Source organism: Tursiops truncatus, chromosome 12 (genome assembly GCF_011762595.2).
Source record: "Tursiops truncatus isolate mTurTru1 chromosome 12, mTurTru1.mat.Y, whole genome shotgun sequence".
Taxonomy (NCBI): Eukaryota; Metazoa; Chordata; class Mammalia; order Artiodactyla; family Delphinidae; genus Tursiops; species Tursiops truncatus.
Genome location: NC_047045.1, coordinates 70,729,383 through 70,750,295, shown reverse-complemented (window position 1 = coordinate 70,750,295; position 20,913 = coordinate 70,729,383). Strand labels below are relative to the sequence as shown.

Sequence of the window (20,913 nt, the reverse complement as noted above, 5' to 3'; positions counted from 1 at the left end):
CTTCTCTGCGAACGGCCTCCCTGATCTTACCCATGGAGGACGGGAGTGATGGGCCCCTGGAAGATAATTTTATACTCTGTGACTTCACATCATCTTTGTCCGTCATTTCCTTGACCTGGGATAGACACCTGAGTCAGGCTGAGGTAATCAGTGTCTGTCTGTGTTACATAGAACCACGTGGGTTGAGGGAATCGAAGCTGTCTCTTTGGTAACTGGACCGATAGCATGTAAACTCAGGAGCACTGCGATGGTTGTCCTTGGACTGACCATGAGGGCCCAAGAAATGGAGAAAGCAGATGTATGAGGAGAAGAAGGAGGTGTGCAGGGAGCCAGGAGATGACGTAGATGCCTGGAACCTTTTTCCTCAGAAGCCCGGTCCCCCTTGTGGCCCAGAAACGTTCCAAATCTTGTTACTATATCTGAAATTATTCCTTATATTTTTTCTGTTAAATATCCCACCGCCTTTTGCTTAGGCTAGCTTCATCTGGCTTTTATAACTTGCAGCGAAGGAGTTCTAATTAATGAGCCTATAGGCACTGTTCTCATTGATATGAAGCTTCCAAATCCACTGGTACTTTCTTCTGTTTCTTCATTGTGCAGGCTGCTAATATTTTTGCTCTTGAACCTGCTTTATGAACGTGTTGCTCACATGGCCTGCTTCCCTTTTGAGTAGGTAGCACTTTACACTGGACTCTAAGGCTAACAGATGGCATGCAAACGATCTCATCTTTCTTTAGCTGTGGCCAAGCATGGACAGGCTGCCAAGTCATGTCAAACAGGGTGTGCTTCTTCTCACACCTCTCACACTGAGTAATGCCAGCGCGCCTGGGCTTTCCGCAGACACACAGCTCCACCATTCTACATAGCGTGGATATCACAAGTTGAGAGTAATTATGCGTATACCCAGTTTTTACAACTGTCATTACATGAAGGTGTAATGCAGAGTTTTATGCTAGTAAATGAACGTTCACACCTCCTCCCCTATTTTCATAATTTTAATGTCACTAGCTAACAGCTAGTGAAATTTTACTATACGCTAGGCACCACACTGTACTCTATAAATTTTCCCATTTACTTACACAAAGGGAAAATAAATATGCTTAGGCTAGCTTAGGTTGGCTTCTATAACTTAAAGCCAGAGAGTTTTAATTAACGAACGTATAAGCTTTGTTCTTAGGATCTAAGGACATCCATGGTCATATTTAGCCTGCAGGCCTCCAGTGTCTCCTCTGATAGTTTCTTTCATCTAACAGGTGACTGTTACATACAGTAGGACCAGGATAAAATAGTATCTGTTACGTAGAGTGGGACCTTGCAAAAATAACAAACCCAGACTCAGTAAACTTCTGACTCTAAATTTACCCACCCACCTGAATCACCATATTATACCATTTTCTATTATTTCACTCACTGGATTTTATTGTAACGATGTGTTATACCAATAAACTATGACCTTCTTAAGGGCAGACTCCATGTCTTATTCATTTTATTGAATACATGAATGAATGAATATATTATTGAGGTAACAGACATAAAGGTGATGAAAATTATATTTTAGTTAAAGTGATAAAAACAAATGATTTTATCCAGAAAACAATGATTTTAGTCCCATTTGTTCCTCTTATAAAAATGGCCTTGAACTTTCCAAGCCTTAGTTTCTTTATTTACACAGTGGTGTTATGTGTACCTACTTTGGGTCATTATGGATATTCACCTGGAATGTTTTTGAATTCAGTTCAGAAGCTACACATTATAAATATAGGAGAATAAAACATTAAGTGTGAGAACTTGAATGTGTATGTCATGCAAGTTCATTTGAATTTGAAAGAAATATAAAAGGTGGCCTATATTCAAAAGGAATATGTTCTCTTTGAAGCTGTAGCAAAATCTGTGCCCCATGGTCTCAGTGTAGAACTTGAAAACATAAAATATGAGTATTTAAAGTAGCTATCTCTGTGTTATTTGTAGAATGAGTATATTATTCACAGGAGGGAAAAAAACAAGGAAACAATGGTGACTGCAAATTTGTGTCCCCACCCCCCTATCCTCATGTCATTCATCTCTCCCCCTGTACTTAAGTCCATGCCCTCTGAAGGTGGTCTCTCACCACGGCAACTCCTCAACACACAACTTAGTTACTTATCTGTTTTCATTCTAAATTATGGCTAATGTGCTTTTAGGTCATCGTGTTACATATTTCAGAGAGTAAAGGCATTTCATCTTGTTTTTTCAGGGGGCATAAGGCTTTACCCCAACCAAAATACCCTCACACTGGCAGCCTCAGGCATTATGACTGGCTGTCAGGAAGAGAGTCAAGGATTTGGATTTCTAGCCCCTTCTAATCACAGCTGAATGAAGGTAACTGTTTCATTCTCGACTGAGTCTGGCTCTGAATACACACCACCCTTCTTCTACAAACAACCTGTACTTAGGAGCTATGACTCCTCCAACTCCACCCGTAATGCCAGGACAGCATACCTTACTTCCCAGCTTTCCCTCATTTGTCCCATTTCAAATCTTACAATCAATGTTTGTAAGCCCAGAGTCTGATAAAATCAGTAGTAAGAGTTGTATTTTAGGATCTTACTTAAAATTCATCTAAGTTTCTAGCTTAATTTTTCCATCTTTTTTTTTTTTAATGACAAGCAACACACATGTAGTGAAGTGAGAACCAGCATCAACCACAACCAACATATTCTTCAAAATTGGTGCTTCGTTATGACACTTGTCAATTGATGTCCAATGGCTCTATTGCAATGGCGCAGCTCTGGGTCAGACTGCCCAGCATAACCCGTATGATCTCTAGTTTATATTTTCAATTTCTGTTTCTCTATCAGCTCCTTTCTCATATACTACAAACAAGCTTAAATTTCTCCTCTATTATACCACTTCTCCCTCTCTCCTTGGCTTCCTTAGATACTGTCTAAACTTCTTAATTCTTTTAATGACAAACTCCTCAACTTACAGCTATAAAAATTCTACTCACATCACACCACTTAAATGACTCAAGGATAACCATAGAGTCTCCATCCTTGGGGATCCCAAGGATCCCAAGTTCTTTTTTCTTGAAACAGTCTGTTAGAGACTGAATGGTTGTATCCCCTCAAATCCATATGTTGACATCTTAACTCCCCAACGTGATGGTATTAGGAGGTGGGGCCTTTGGGAGGTATTTAGGGTTAGATGAAGTCATGAGAATGGGATCCTCATTATTACTCTTATAAGAAGAGACACCCCACAGCTCACTCTCCCTCCTCTCCCCTTCTCTCTCTCTTTCTGCCCCCATGCTTGTACAGAAAATTGGTTATGCGAGCACACAGCTAGGCAGAAGGCAGCTGTCTGCAACCCAATGGGAGAGGCCTTACCAAGACTCAACCATGCTAGCATCCTGATCTTGGACTTCCAGCCTCCAGAACTGTGAGAAGATAAATGCCTGTCTTTTAAGCCCCCAGTCTGTGGGATTTTACTATGGCAACGGAGCTGACTGAACGAGTCTCCTTGGTTTCCTTGACACTGTGATCCCTCTTTCTCCCCTTTTTTATTCTGTGCTGTTTACTGCTTTCAGGTTTTCCTTATTTATCTTATCTCTTAAATGTAAATGTTCCCTAATGTTCTTCCTCCTACTTTCTTCTTTTCTCATGTCTTAATCGCTCTTTTGGCCACTGTAAACATTCTGACAATTAAGTCTCAAATCTAGAGCTCTGGCTCAGACCTTTCTCTTAAGCGTCTGACTTAATTTTTCAATACTTTATGGAAGCCTCTATTTGAATGCCTTTACTGGATTTTCAGTTGATAAGTCTGAAACCCAACTTATCAACATTTCCCCAGTCCTATTCTGACAGGAGAATACAGGAGTATTCCCTATCAGTTTTTATGGTAGTTGTATTTTTCCAGTTACCCAGGCTCAAATCATGAGAGTTGTATTCTATTGTTCATTTCTTTCTTACCCCCCAAAATCAATATTCCAGTTCTAATGAATCAAACTCAGAACATGTTTTCCTATGCATGCCTGGGATTTGACTTTTATTTCACTGCTCAGGTTTAAGCCTTTTATTTTCAACCTGTCATTTGGATTTTTATAGCACTTTATTAACTAGTCTTTCTATAGTCAATCTCTTCCCATAAAGCTTACACATGATCATAAAACTTCACAAAAGTCATTAAGATAACTTCACAAAAGTCATCTTGAGGTTTATATGAAAAGTATCCAAATTTCTTCTTAGAACATTGATCATTATCTATAATCTATCCTCTTTCTGCATTTAAAATTTACCCACCACTACACCTCTCCATGTACTTCACTCATAAGAGATTCCACTTTTCAGCCCAAAAGTGCATTAACAATTCTGAATCTTCATTTATGTTATTTTCTACATGTGAAATGGTCTCACCATAGCACAGTTTCTCCTGTTGAAAAACATAAGGTTAAGTTTAAATGCCACTTTTATAATTTTATTAACAAGTCTTTCCCCATCCTTCAACAGATACCACTCCATTTAGATGGACTGAATCTCTTTCTTCCCTGGACACATAAAATGCTATATTGCTCCTCTATTATGGCAGTTAACCCAGTATATTTAATTCTATTTTTGAGTGTCTCCCTTACTATTTTGCAAGATTGGTGCATTCTGTGACTACCTCTTATATCTTTTTTATCCTAAATATTATCTAGCACCATATCAAGTATGTACATGCTTTTACGAAGCATATGTTACTGTTGAAACAGTCATTGATTAAAGAAGTGAATGAATAAACAGTAGATCCACCATAAATGTTACTCTCAGCTGTGAAATTCTACAACAAGTAATTCAATAAAACCTTCTGATATTTACTATAAAATCAAGTGAAGAATTACAATAACTTTTAAAGCCCTTTATTGTATGATTAAAGGAAAAATAATTTCAAAATGGCAGATTTTCTCATTTACAAGCTAGAAGAATGAATGAATTCTTTGTATGAAAGAGAACATGTTATCTCTATTTGATTGTGATGTCTGTTGGCTCACTGTCATATTTCCTTTCCTAATCAAAGGAGGAAAGACAAATGAAGAGGCTTACCCAGGGCATAAACAAGAGTGCTGTAGGCTTATTTACCTTTTCTGTAGACAAAAAAAAAGTTTCTGGCAGATCCAGAGGAAAACGTCCTCAGAGCATCATTTCATTTAGTATTTCACTTAGCTTTTGTCCTCATTAAAAACATATATACAGAAGCAAGAAGACCTACAATCCTGCAGCCTGTGGAACAAAAACCACATTCACAGAAAGATAGACAAGATGAAAAGGCAGAGTGCTATTTACCAAATGAAGGAAGAAGATAAAACCCCAGAAAAACAATTAAATGAAGTGGAGATAGACAACCTTCCAGAAAAAGCATTCAGAATAATGGTTTTAACAAAATAATGTATTTAACAAAAATTAAATACAAATAAAAATAATTGAAAGCAACAGGGAAAAACAACAAATAACATACAAGGGAACTCCCATAAGGTTAACAGCTGAGTTCTCAGCAGAAACTCTACAAGGCAGATGGGAGTGGTATGATATATTTAAAGTGATGAAAAGGAAGAGCCTACAACTAAGATTACTCTACCTGACAAGGATCTCATTTAGATTCGATGGAGAAATCAAAACTTTACAGACAAACTATGGTAGGAGAATTCAGCACCACCAAACCAACTCTACAACAAATGATAAAGGAACTTCTCTAAGTGGGAAACACAAGAGATGAAAAGGACCTACAAAAACAAACCCATAACAATGAAGAAAATGTAACAGGAACATAAATATTGATAATTACATTAAACATAGATGGATTAATGCTCTAACCAAAAGACACAGGCTCACTGAATGGATACAAAAATAAGACCCATATATATGCAGTCTACAAGAGACCCACTTCAGATCTAGGGACACATAGACTGAAAGTGAGGGGATGGAAAAACATATTCCACTCAAATGGAAATCAAAAGAAAGCTGGAGTAGCAATACTCATATCAGATAAAACAGACTTTAAAATAAAGAATGTTACAAGAGACAAGGAAGGACACTACATAATGATCAAGGGATCAAGCCAAGAAGAAGATATAACAATTATAAATATATATGCACTGAACATAGGAGCACCTCAATGCATAAGGTAACTGCTAACAGCTATAAAAGAGGAAATCGACAGTAACATAATAATAGTGGGGGAATTTAACATGTCACTTACACCAATGGACAGATCATCCAAACAGAAAATTAAGAAGGAAACACAACCTTTAAATGACACAATAGACCAGATAGATTTATAGGACATTCCATCCAAAAACAGCAGATTACACTTTCTTCTCAAGTGCTCATGGAACATTCTCCAGGATAGATCATATCTTGGGTCACAAATTAAGCCTCAGTAAATTTAAGAAAACTGAAATCATATCAAGCATCTTTTCTGACCACAACATTATGAGATTAGAAATCAATTACAGGGAAATAACGTAAAAACACAAACACATGGAGGCTAAACAATACGTTACTAAATAACCAAGAGGTCACTGAAGAAATCAAAGAGGAAAACAAAAAATATCTAGAGACAAATGACAATGACAACACGATGATCCAAAACCTATGGGATGCAGTAGAAGCAATTCTAAGTGGGAAGGTTATAGCAATACAGGTCTACCTCAAGAAACAAGAAAAATCTCAAACAACCTACATTACACCTAAAGGAACTAGAGAACGAAGAACAGACGAAACCCAAAGTTAGTAGAAGGAAAGAAATCATAAAGATCAGAGCAGAAATAAATGAAATAGAAACAAAGAAAACAATAGCAAAGATCAATAAAACTAAAAGCTGGTTCCTTGAGAAGATAAATACAATTGACAAGCCATTAGCCAGACTCATCAATAAAAAGAGGGAGAGGACTCAAATCAAAAAATTAGAAATGAAAAAGAAGTTACAACAGACACCACAGAAATAAAAAGCATCCTAAAAGACTATTCCAAGCAACTCTATGCCAATAAAATGGACAACCTGGAAGAAATGGACACATTCTTAGAAAGGTATAACCTTCCAAGACTGAACCAGGAAGAAATAGAAAATATGAACACACCAATCACAAGTAAAGAAATTGAAACTATGATTAAAAATCTTCCAAGAAACAATAGTCCAGGACCAGATGGCTTCACAGGTGAATTCTATCAAACATTTAGAGAAGAGCTAACAGCCATCCTTCTCAAACTCTTCCAAAAAATTGCAGAGGAAGGAACACTCCCACACTCATTCTATGAGGCCACCATCATCCTGATACCAAACAGACAAAGATACTACAAAAAAAGAAAATTATAGACCAATATCACTGATGAATATAGATGCAAAAATCCTCAACAAAATACTAGCAAACAGAATCCAACAACACATTAAAAGGATCATATACAATGATCAAGTGGGATTTATCCCAGGAATGCAAGGATTCTTCAATATATGCAAATCAATCAAAGCAATACACCATATTAACAAATTGAAGAATAAAAACCATATGATCTTCTCAATAGATACAGAAAAAGCTTATGACAAAATTCAACACCGATTCATGATAAAAACTCTCCAGAAAGTGGGCATAGAGGGAACCTACCTCAACACAATAAAGGCCATATATGACAAACCCACAGCAATCATTATTCTCAATGGTGAAAACCTGAAAGCATTTCATTTAAGATCAGGAACAAGACAAAATTGCCCACTCTCACCACTATTATTCAACATAGTTTTGGAAGTCCTAGCCATGGCAATCAGAGAAGAAAAAGAAATAAAAATTGGAAAAGCAGAGGTAAAACTGTCACTGTTTGCAGATGACATGATACTGTACACAGAGAATCCTAAAGATGTCACCAGAAAACTACTAGAGCTAATCAATGTATTTGGTGAAGTTGCAGGATACAAAATTAATGCACAGAAATCTCCTGCATTACACTAATGATGAAAAATCTGAAAGAGAAATTAAGGAAACACTCCCATTTACCATTGAAACAAAAAGAATAAAATACCTAGGAATAAACCTACCTAGGGAGACAAAAGACCTGTATGTAGAAAACTATAAGACACTGATGAAAGAAATTAAAGATGATACCAACAGATGGAGAGATATACCACGTTCTTGGATTGGAAGGATCAATATTGTGAAAATGACCTTACTACGCAAAGTAATCTACAGATTCAATTCAATCCCTATCAAATTATCAAAGGCTTTTGTTACAGAACTAAAACAAAAAATCTTAAAATTTGTATGGAAGCACAAAAGACCCCAAATAGCCAAAGCAGTCTTGAGGGAAAAAAACGGAGCTGGAGGAATCAGACTCCCTTGTCTTCATACTATAATACAAAGCTACAGTAATCAAGACAATACGGTACTGGCACAAAAACAGAAATATAGATCAATGGAACAGTATAGAAAGCCCAGAGATAAACCCACACACCTATGGTCAACTAATCTATGACAAAGGAGGCAAGGATCTACAATGGAGAAAAGACAGCCTCTTCAATAAGTGGTTCTGGGAAAACTGGAGAGCTACATGTAAAAGAATGAAATAAGAACACTCCCTAACACCATAGCCAAAAATAAACTCAAACTAAATGTAAGACTGGACACTATAAAACTCTTAGAGGAAAACAAAGGAAGAACACTCCTTGACATTAATCACAGCAAGATCTTTTTTGACCCACCTCCTAGAGAAATGGAAATAAAAACAAAAATAAACAAATGGGACTTAATGAAACAAAAACTTTTGCACAGCAAAGGAAACCATAAACAAGACCAAAAGACAGCCCTCAGAATGGGAGAAAATATTTGCAAACAAAGCAATTGACAAAGGATTAACCTCTAAAATTTACAAGCAGTTCATGTAGCTCAATACCAAAAAAACAAACAACCCAATCCAAAAATGGGCAGAAGACCTAAATAGACATTTCTCCAAAGAAGATATACAGATTGCCAACAAACACATGAAAGGATGCTCAACATCACTAATCATTAGAGAATTGCAAATCAAAACTACGATGAGGTATCACTTCACACCGGTTAGAATGGCCATCATCAAAAATCTACAAACAATAAATGCTGGAGAGGATGTGGAGAAAAGGGAACCCTCTTGCCCTGTTGGTGGGAATGTAAATTGATACAGCCACTGTGGAGAACAGTGTGGAGGTTCCTCAAAAACCTAAAAATAGAACTGCCATATGATCCAGCAATCCCACTACTGGGCATATACCATGAGAAAACCTTAATTCAAAAAGAGTCATGTACCACAATGTTCATTGCAGCTCTGTTTACAATAGCCAGGACATGGAAGCAACCTAAATGTCCATCAACAGATGAATGGAAAAAGAGGATGTGGCACATATATACAATGGAATATTACTCAGCCATAAAAAGAAACGAAATTGTGTTATTTGTAGTGAGGTGGATAGACCTAGAGTCTGTCATACAGAGTGAAGTAAGTCAGAAACAGAAAAATAAATACTGGCTAACACATATACATAGAATCTTAAAAAAAAAAAAAAAAAGGTTCTGAAGGACCTAGGGGCAGGACAGGAATAAAGATGCAGACATAGAGAATGGACTTGAGGACATGGGGAGGGGGAAGGGTAAGCTGGGATGAAGTGAGAGAGTGGATTTGAGGACATGGGGAGGTGGAAGGGTAAGCTGGGATGAAGTGAGAGAGTGGAATGGACATAAATACACTACCAAATGTAAACCAGATACCTAGTGGGAAGCAGCCGCATAGCACACGGAGATCAGCTTGGTGCTTTGTGACCACCTAGAGGGGTGGGATAGGGAGGGTGGGAGGGAGCTGCAAGAGGGAGGAGATAAGGGGATATATGTATATGTATAGCTGATTCACTTTGATATAAAGCAGAAACGAACACATCACTGTAAAGCAATTATACTCCAATAAAGATGTTAAAAGAAAAAAAAACATATATACAAATGCTTAAGAAACAAGAACATACTCATACACTATTTACTTAGAAACCTATATTTTAAAATTACTTCCTTGCATCAATTTAATGCCTTTTTTTGGTGATTGTAATTGTTTTTAGTTTTGCCTGCAATTATGCACCCAAAAAGTCACAGGCGTGCACTGTCACATTTCAGCTCCATGCGCCCTCACATAGTTTGGCACTCGTTGAGTTATTTATCAAAAAAATGACTAGAAGTGTTAGTTTGACTTTTAGCCATTGGTATAACGTTTTTTTTTAAAAGAAAGCATGTCATTTACATAATGTCTTAAGTTTTTAGTTACATAATGTTAACTCATTTTGCTTTAAAAGTAAGTGATAAGTAACTTGGATCAAAATAACTTGCTTACTTATGAATGTCTATGGATTTCTATGTTTCTTCTACTGCCAAGAAAGAGAAGTTTACCACTATCTTTATATTAATTTAGGTCTGAATAGTTTCCCATGCAAATACATTAACAGCTAAAGATATTAGCAATGTCAAAGGTATTGTAATTTTGTAATTCAGTTGATCTTCCAGGGCAGGATTATGCCTAATAGGATTTCTAACTATAAGTAATTCAAGTAATCCAAATACCCAATTTATTGATTAAAATCCTCCTAAATTATATTTAGAAAATATAAATGCAAGCGCCCAAGCCTTTGGTTGTGTCAGATATCTGGCTGTGAACAAAATAACAAACTGAAGTAAACTTTGCAAAAGCAGACACACAACATCATCCCTCTCTCAGAAACAGCCTGGTATGAGAATATAGTTGGACTTGCAATTCCTCAGAATAATATCAAACAGATCAGTTGGAAGCTCTTCATTACAGCATCTGTTCTGTGTTTATAGCTACATATGCAGACTGCCGAACACCCACAGTGCACCATAAATGTAGGGATTACACATCCAGAATGGTAATAAACTCATTGGGTGATATGTTCCCCAGAGTTTTCAGCCCCTTGTTTCAGTTGGCAAAACTCTGCTGGATTTTTGTTGCTGTAGAAAATATTAGATTTTTTGTGGTTTTTGTAACTTTGGAGACAGGTCAGGAAGTCATAAAACAGCAATAGAAAGGTAAAGACAGAGGCACTGGAATTATTTTTCTATTTCAAAAGTACAATCTCATAGAGAGTTACAAGAGAAGCAATGGCAGAGTAAGGGAGAAAAATGAGTAAATAAATGGTTGTTTTCCATAGAACTTTAGCCTCAAATACCCTCTGTGGATCAGCTCAGCTGTATGGTATACACTTTGGAGAAGCTACCAATTGTACAAAGAAAGCTGCATGTTAGAATTACTAATTAGAAGTATTATTCCTTACTGTAATAATCTGATAGTGCTTGATAAACTACAGCTAATAGTTGAGCAATGCATTAACTGGTGAAAGCAGCGCTTCCTAGACAACCAATCCAGTTTAGACCAAGACGATTTTTCTCTCAATAGCGTGATTCTAAATGAAATTAATTCCTAAATTCATAATAATTAAGGGAATATTCTCAACCTCTAAGGAAAGCAGTTCCAGGTGTGAGAAGGTAGTCAGAATAAACACAGTGCCTGGCTACTATAGACGTGGGAAGCTGACTTCATTTTATCCCAGCAGCCAAGCAATGTGTATTAATGATTAGTCACCTCGCTCTTGGATGGGTGCCCATATCTGTCTGTACATAGAATCCCGGAGAGAGCTTTCAAAAACGCATAATCCTGAGTACCAGAAGATATCTTGATCACATAGATTCTCTCTTTCCATTAAATGGTTATAATAACAGCTTTCAGAAATGACTCATGACCAAAAATCATATGAAAGTTTCTGAAGAACCATAATAAAGGCAGTTAGAAAACATGGCTCTGGGTAATGGTGGATGTTGGAATGGAACCCTCATAAAGCCATATGGGAAGTGATAAAGGAAATCTTAGTCTCTACAAACATTCCAGTTTAAAGAGTGTTTTCTCCCTTCTTTTCATTTTGTTTCCTCTCATTCCTTTCCTCTTAATGGTAATTGTCATGATGCCATTGTACATCTGGACTCTGAGGCTATGGTCTAATTTTTTTCCTCATTTCATGGCACTGTTGTTTTGCTTTCATGCTCACTAGAACTTAGAGGCAGGAATGAAAAATCAGGGCAAAGGGAAAAAAACCGGCTAAGCAACTTTTATAATCAGCATCACATGAAGAACTTGAAATTGATACTGCAAGAAGTAGGTGTAAATTATTGGCTTCATCCTTAACACTGAAAAAATTTAAGGATGTCTTTATTTGAAATGATAACAAAACTTGATGGACTTCAAAAATATATTTTCCCGTAGACTCCCTCATCTGATCCTTAAGCCAATTATTGATTTTTGTAAAAGATGTGCATGGTGCTGCTTGACCAGTAAAGATAAAAACCCAGAAGTTTAAGGCATGTAGGTTTTTTGACATATGTGAAAATGAGAAATTTCATGCCAGTTTAGACTTAGGCAAAGAATGGCTAACTAAGTGGAATTTACTTAAGAGTCACACAAATTCACACTGGCTTGGTGTCCTCACCTACAAAATTGGGGAAAACAACACCCATTCCCCTCCCCTTACCTTGCTGACATGTTCAGGTGCACAGAATAGTTCTAAAACAATGTATATGTTATAATTATTACTATTAAAATTCTTCACTTTCAAAGGGTTGTTTCAAAAAGTGAAATTAATACTGCTAATGGGGAAAATCGTTTAATTTTTGGATAATTCAACTACCACTTGAACTTCAAGCATCCACGTTATTTTAAAAGTTGTAAATGTGACATGAAATCTGTTTTCATGGGTCTCAGAAAGAGATGTCACATGCAAATTTTAGCATATGCTTCTTTGCAAAATAGAGTCAGGAAAAAGATAGGAATGTGTGTATTACATAAACTACTCAGAAGAATTAACAAAATAGAAATAATCTGGACTTTGATGTTAATGCCGACTCTCAAGTTTGGGGCTCTTCACCTTTATCTGGTCCCTTATTTCATTTGGTACTTTATGGCTAGGAAACCATTCTGGTTATAACCTTGTAGTAGAGATAGGTCAATTCATGCGTAGCATTATGGAAGTTTACAGTACACATTAAAGTTCAATAAATAAAAGGGGCACGGTAAGACAGTTGCTCAAGGGAACTTATTTCAGGACATACTTGGTGCTTAGCTTCACTCAAATTTTGAAATAGTCAAACTTCCCCAGGTGCCTACTTTCCTTCCTCTCCATCCCAAACGAGTAATGGTATGGCTCCAAAGTAATAAAAATAAATCAGAAACTATCTCAACCATGATCTAAACTAGAAATTAGAACTAGAGATTGCATCTCTGACCAGACCCCACAGAAGGAGGACCCACGCAAAAGGAAAACATTAGGGACACAACCGAATCTGCAGATTGCAGGTAAGAATAAATATATGCCCAGCTGGTTGTTGCTTCACGTTCCTTGCTCTTTCAAAGAAATGAAAACAACGAAGACCTTTAGTACTACATTCCTACTGCAACAGAATGTGAGATTTGGAAAAAAGAAAAGATTAAGAAAGGACAGGAAAAACACTGGGGAAATGGAAGAACATGATTTAGTCAAATAGAAGAAAATAGAAGAGAGAGAGAGAGAGAGAGAGACGGGGCGGGGAGGCAAACCCAGGTCAGATAACTCACTTGGCATTCCCTGCCCCTGGTTTCTTTCTTCGGAAAATGTTGAGGAAAGTGTTGGAGCGGCAGGGCAGCTTGCCATCGCCAACATGCATGCGGACTACATCCGAGGTGGTGAAGGCACTGCGTACATTCCTCTCGGGCTTGGCAATGATGATGTACATCTTGGGAGTGAACATGCACCCCAGGGCCACCGTTACACTGAGGCTCACTGCAAAGCAGGTAGTAATGATCTTGTAGTTGCTCCCAAAGTAAATGGGCACAAAAGCCAGCCAAATGATGCAGGTGGTGTACATGGTGAAGGCGATATATTTGGCCTCATTGAAGTTGGCGGGCACATTGCGGGTCTTGAAGGCATAGTAGGTACAGCTCATGATGAGGAGTCCATTGTAGCCCAAAGGTGCCACCACACCCAAGTTGCTGGTATTGCAGATAAGGTAGACTTCTTTGATGCTTGGGTAGGACAGAATGGGCATGGGGGGCTCCATGATGATCAGGGTTACCACCAAAGTTAGCTGCACACTAATGAGAATTGAGGCAATGATCACCTGGGCCCAGGCACTCATAAACCTGGGCTTGCGGGTGCAGATCTTCTTCTTGCTGCCAGCCAGGATGCGTGCAATGCGATTGGTTTTGGTCACTAAAGCAGAGTAGCACATGGCAGAGGAGAGGCCGACCAGGAGGCGCTGGAGGTAGCAGGATGTGGTAGTAGGTTTGGCAATGAGAGTGAAAGGGCACACGTAACCGAGGAAGATTCCAGCTAGAATAATGTAGCAGAGCTCCCGACTGGAGGATTTGACCACTGGTGTATCCCGGTACAGCACGAAGATAAGGGTAACAAACAAGGTAACAAGGATGCCCAGGCAGGAAAAGGCAATGGCTATGATGGATTCTATGTTGCTCCACTCCAGATAGCGGACAGGAATGGGTTCACAGCCTGTGATGAGAAAAATAGTTTTAAAATGAATCTAAGATTTTGCTGATCAATAATAGTGCTTACTAGTTACCAGAGGCATAGCTATATTTGCATCTTCCATGATTTAAGCTATGTTAATTTTTAAAAAAATGTCTCTCTATCACACAAATAGGCGTATACCATTGTCTTCTCTGGACAATCATGTTCCCAAACCTAATCTCATCACAAGCCTAATGTGACATACTTAAGCCTATAAATATAATCTTCGCTTCCAGTGTTATAAACAGATGCTGCTCCGTGGATGGAATGTGGTTCTACACTTTCAGAAAATGAAAGAAAAAGAAGGAAACTAAACTGTGTTTCCATTGAAGGTTAAATGGTCACAGTGTAATAGAATAAGTTAGTAAGAAATAAACTAACAGAATTTTTATTTTTATGCAGTTATTTGACCAGAGGCAAGTCCAGATCATAGACAAGCATTTTCTTTCTTTTCTTTTCTATTCTTTCTTTCTTTCTCTTTTATTTTGGCCAGCCAGCAAACTTTTTAAACATAAATTTCACTTGAATTCTTTAGAAGAATCTGCATTCTCCTATTTAGCACATATTATATTACTCACTCTAAGTCTCACCTCTTTAGTTATGAACGTGGCATCTGAGGGCCTTTGAGTTATCAACCTCTAATAGACATACTAAAGAAGAATGAAATCTCCTCTCACCCATCTCTTGAAAGGAGAGACAGTGCTGTGTTCCTAAATGCCTGGCTTATTTTTTCCTTCCAGAATAAAGTCTCTTTTGTATTTTACAGAGAGAAAAACATTTGTCAAGTCCTGGCAACAACCCCTTCACAGAATTTTGTGATTGGTCTGGGCCATATTTCCCAAATTGTGAGAATAAAAATATGTATTTCCATAAATTTAGGAAGAGACTCATTGTTCTGTAGCCATGAGAGCGAGGAACCACCAGAACCTGTTTTAAACCTGTTTAAAGCTCCCATCAGCGAACACAGTTTTTGCATGTAACCAGTCAGTGTCAGCCCTGGCTTCTGATAATCACCTAGCTCAGATCAGACTCACATTTAATATATGAGTGCAAACCACTCAGAAGCACATGCCTCTGACTGATCATAGTGGCCTCTCTATTTTTTTGTGCGGTACGCGGGCCTCTCACTGTTGCGGCCTCTCCTGTTGCGGAGCACAGGCTCCGGACGCGCAGGCCCAGTGGCCATGGCTCACGGGCCCAGCCGCTCCGCGGCATGTGGGATCTTCCCGGACCAGAGCACGAACCCGCGTCCCCTGCATCGGCAGGCGGACTCTCAACCACTGCGCCACCAGGGAAGCCCTGGCCTCTCTCTTTTTTGTGTCGGGGGTTTGTCTGTGTCAGAGACTCAGCCTCTTCCTGGAAGAACTTCTGCTTCCAAAAAAAGTCACATTTTAATTCTAAATCTTTCCATTTCCTTGATACAGTTTAGAAAGATGATTAGATAGATACATAGTTAGAATAACAATGACCATTATGGGGAACTTTTGATGTGACACAATCAATAAATTAAAATATTTAAGAACAGCTATAGACCCATTTGGAGATAAAATACTTAAGAGTCGATATTCAGCTCCTTTAATTAATTGGCATACTGAGGCTGCTAAATTAAATTCAAATTCCAGTGGAGTCTTTGTCAAGGCCTTTGTAACCTCCTGAAAGCGACCCTCTTTGCATTTCTCTTTTTCTATGCAACCTGGTTTTGTAAATGAGCTATTCTGTCTTTGGAGCTTTTATTAGAAAAGAATACTGCATTTTAAATTTCTAGAACACAAGTCAGATCTATTGAATTTGAATTAAAACCCTGGTCTAGAGCCAAATTGAGAGCTATAATTAATGATTTTCGTAAACTTCAGGGACACAGGCAAAATATTTTCTGCAGAATTCAGGATTTTTATTAGATACTTATTGTACTGCACTACAGATATGTACCAACTAAATCAGTTAATTGTTAGCCTCATGTAGGAAAATATTTAAAAAGCAGCACATTACAAAAGGGAAGATTTAAATAACCCAGTGGTGTAACATTTAAAAAATAAAAATAGAAAATGCATTACATAAAGCAATTTCAGACTTTTTTTTTTCAATAAAGATTCAAATTAAGGATGGAAGATAGATTTTAGGAAACCTTCAAACAATTCTGGGGTAGACTCAATAACTGACATAACAAGGACTATAGCCTCTCTACAAACGGGCTCAGACCTGAATTAGGGCCATCAAACAGAAAAAAAAAATTTTAAATTACCAAGTTAGAAAATATCCAATATGTGACTAGACATTTCCAGATAGAGTTATATAGTAAATAAACAAGAAATCAATATAATCATGGATCTTTAGGTAAGACGTCTAAAAGGGCCTCTACTCTCTGTGATTTGGGAACCTATAGATAAGAAAACCTATAGCTATCACAAATAAAAGTGTAATTTAAAGAACCATTACCCCATATTAGTAAAACTCAGGATAACTACCTAAAATCTGTCTAATGACTTAACTCCAGGGGAGACATTGGCATCCAAGAACTCCCTGTCTGTTCTCTGAACTCCCAGGGGAAGCAATATCTCTTCCTTATTGATATAGATGCCTTTATGTCTACTAATCATCTCACTATTAATAGAACATCAAATACCTTGGTTTAATAAAACCACTCAAATAGTGAAAATCTTTGATAATCCTATGCTCCAACATATAACTGGGACTTTGAGACTATTATTATAAGAATACATTATTCTTGGTGACACACACAATTTTAACATACAGGATTTACTGCCAGACAAGATGTGCTATAATTCTTACACCTGATCAAATTATATCTGATTTAGTCATGAAAATACCTATACTATGTATAATTTAAGACGTTATCCAAGTAACAGCTTTTGTTTCAGAATTCTTATGGATGAAAGACTCCACAGAAATAGGAAGATGGATTGAAACAGAGTACATAAGTATACAGATTATCATAGATACCTAGATCATCACAAATCTTTCTTTTTTGTATAAATATGAAAATGCTACACCATGATCTATATGTATTAACAGCATAGCAATGTCAAAAAACCATTGTTCATTGTGGTAGGCATCTTCCAAAATGGTTCCGAATAATCCCCACATCCTGGGATTCATGTCCTTGTGTAATACTCTCTCCTTGAGTATGAACTAGGCCTATAACTTGTTTCTTTTTTATAGAATATAGCAAAGTTGATGGGATGCCCCTCCTGTGATTGGGTTACATAAGATAATTTCCATCTTAGTAGCAGACTCAGACTCTCTTGCTGGCTCTGATGAAGCAACCTCCTATGCTGCTAAGGTCCACATGGCAAGGGACCGAGAACAGTCCCCATGCAATAACCAGCTAAAAAAATGAAAAGAAAGCTGAAGCCCTCAATTCAACAATCTTTTGAGGATTATATCCTGCCAATAACTAAGTGAGTTTAGAAGTGCACCCTTCCACAATCAAGCCTTCAGACTAGACCCCATCGCTAGCTGACAGTTTGATTTTAGCTTTGTGAAAGATCATGAAGCAGAGAACTCAGCTATACTGTGCATTTCTGACCCACAGAAACTGTGAGATAATAAATGTGTGTCACTGTAAGCTACTAAGTTTGGGGGTAATTTGTTACACAGAAATATATAACAAATTTACCCATTAAAAGCAAATTTACCCAACCTCTTAGTTCTATAGCCAATGCTTAGTCTCCTTGCCTAAGGATAGTTAATTTCTTGATGTGTTGGTGTTATATAAAATAATTGCTGCCATAAAGGTTGAGACCTGCATTTAGAAAAAAAAAAGGTACTATAAAAGCTAATACCGTTCTAGTACTATGAAAGATAACAGAAATATTTTAGAGACAATCATGCTAAACAGACTGCTCTAAGAGTCCTTACAGAGTCTCATATAGAACAACAAATAACTTATTAATAATAACAAATCCATGGAGAAGTTCAAGAATTCAATTGTAGGTACACAAACTCTAGCCAGAAAAGAGATTCTTAAAAGAAATACCAGAATGATTGTGTTGTAAGATGCATAAGGATAATTCTGGCAAAACCAGATGGCTAACTCGTAGCACCAGATGAAATATCCAACATACACTAGATAAAATTCTGATGGAAAAAGTGAAAGAACTCATTTCAGTAGAAACAAATTGGCCACAAAATTAAACACTAGTGGGAAAACATTCCCAGGATAGCAGATGTGGCCAGTTCATGCTTCATTTGTAATTAAATTAATCTGGCAAAACTGTAAAGGTCGGGGGCACTGACTGATACAATGGCAAAAGAATCCTTTGAGTAACTCCACATGCATTGCATACAGTGGTCTCCTTCTATGGTTTATAAATATATACTAGCTTAAATAGTGTATTTATCTTCTGGATGGGTTGAAGCATTCCCCTATTGAAAAGCCACAATACTTATAATGGCAAAAATATGATCAGACGTGTAGTCTTAGCAAGCATGTTCCAACTTACCAATCTAGTGATATGGGAACTTTTCATCAGAACATTTATTCATGAATTTAAATTATATAAGGCTGTCTTCATTCCCAAACCTCTGGACAAGTAAAAGGGAACCTTAATACTGCTGAAGGTAACATCCCTTAGTGATTTTAAACTGAGGTTTGCAGAGAGCCTCCAGAAGCTGAAGGCTCATGAAAGTTAACTGTTAACCCAAGAAACTTGAAGCAAGCTGATAACTACACAGTGGGCTTCTGTGCAAGATTATCTTAAGATTCTTATATATATCATACTCTCCTTTGTATGTTCTTGCTTATTCATACTTTTCTACTTTATTGATAAAAGCTATACAAACCTGAGTTTGTCTTTAATGTTCTCCACACTAGTAATAAGGACTTGCCTAAACCTGGGTTTTGTTAGAGACAATCATTACTCTAACTCAGTAATTCAATTATATCAAGCTATTGTTAAGTATGTTATAACAATAAGCTTTGTATATGCAAATATTTCACAAGTTCAAATATTTGAAAGCATTCAGAAGACTCACAGAACATGCTTATGTAATGTTTTCATTTAAAGGCAAAAGGTAAAGTACAGTAAGAGAAAGTTCAGTTTAGCATCCAGGGATCAAGAGGTATCCAGGTGCAAGCTCTCTAGGACCCTTATTCCTACACAGGCATACTTCAACTGTGGATCGAGCTACCAAAATCTGCACAATGAACACTGGTTTTGAGACAGCTCAAGATAGAAGTTCTCAGTGAAGTCTTTTATGACCCTCAAGTCATAGAGCCAAGACAACCTGTCTAATAAAATATGCCAGGGGAAATGCACCAGTAAATGAACTGACTTTGGTTGTCATCAGTGGAGTTTTAAACTTTAAACTGTATATCATAAATCCCAGTGCCCTTAATGTAGCCAGAAACCAAAGACTGATACTCAGCCATCTCAACAGATAATCATAGAGTCTTCCAAGTCTAGTTGCAAATTAAGCCTATCCTATGCAGTATACTATAGACAAATGAAGAAAAACATCCTTATGATAGAAGTATAAATATTCTTGTGTTGTAACAGTAGCAGTTTGTCATAACAACACCCCAAAGCAATATACCTACACCACCACTAGGATTACTTTATCTCGTGTGAAGATCCTAGATTATTTTCCCCATGTGGAAACCAAAGTTTTCAAGGCCAATCCAGGACCATCCAAAACAGAATCACCTGGGGATTGGGACTGATCATTTACATTTTGAATAAGCTTCTTAAAAGTTGTTTTTTATTCTTTCCTTTCCTTTCCTTTTATTTTTTAAGACACCCTAAATTTGAGAAGTGCTAGCTTTGATATCTTGAGAGAATTAGACAAAATATCCATATTGTTCATATATGTGATGTAATGTACTTATTTGTCCTGTTTTGAGGTTTAAAGAGAAGAGTTGCCCCACCCCCAAGTGTGTTTGGGTATTCTAAGACTAGAAGGGAGGGCGGTTAAGTTCAACCAGTGGTAAAGAGTGAGTGTCCTGAGCCTACCTGACCCCCAGCACCCAAAAGGAGAAGACTTTAATGGGAGTTGTGCATACTATATCTAAAGCGCAGAGAACTTAAGGACCTGGCAGTGTCTATGGTTAGAGTTACTCTACACAATCCAGAACCATTGGACAAGTCTGTTTCCTCCAAGCACACTACAAACTACTGAGCAAAAAGAGAAGTGGTAATAACTCTGATCTGAGGGCAATGGGTTACTCCTAATTTTTGAAACAAACATTGGCTCACTAGTAAGATCCAAAAGCATTGGAGGAGGCTAAAATTTAATATCTGACTTCTTTCCAATTAGGTAAAGACAAATTTAATATGAACCAAGAAATAAAGATAGGCCACAATTATTCTACCTAAA

At 37.3% G+C, this 20,913-nt stretch overlaps 1 protein-coding gene across 2 annotated transcripts in view; it reads right to left on the bottom strand.

Annotated features, from left to right (window-relative positions):
- Positions 1-20,913, bottom strand: part of GRM1 (glutamate metabotropic receptor 1) — a 354,189-nt gene that overhangs the window by 22,503 nt on the left and 310,773 nt on the right. For both annotated transcript variants that reach the window (XM_019951447.2, XM_019951452.2), the window contains exon 7: positions 13,629-14,559. In XM_019951447.2, the coding sequence (XP_019807006.1) occupies positions 13,629-14,559 (931 nt within the window). The remainder of the gene's footprint in view (positions 1-13,628; positions 14,560-20,913) is intronic.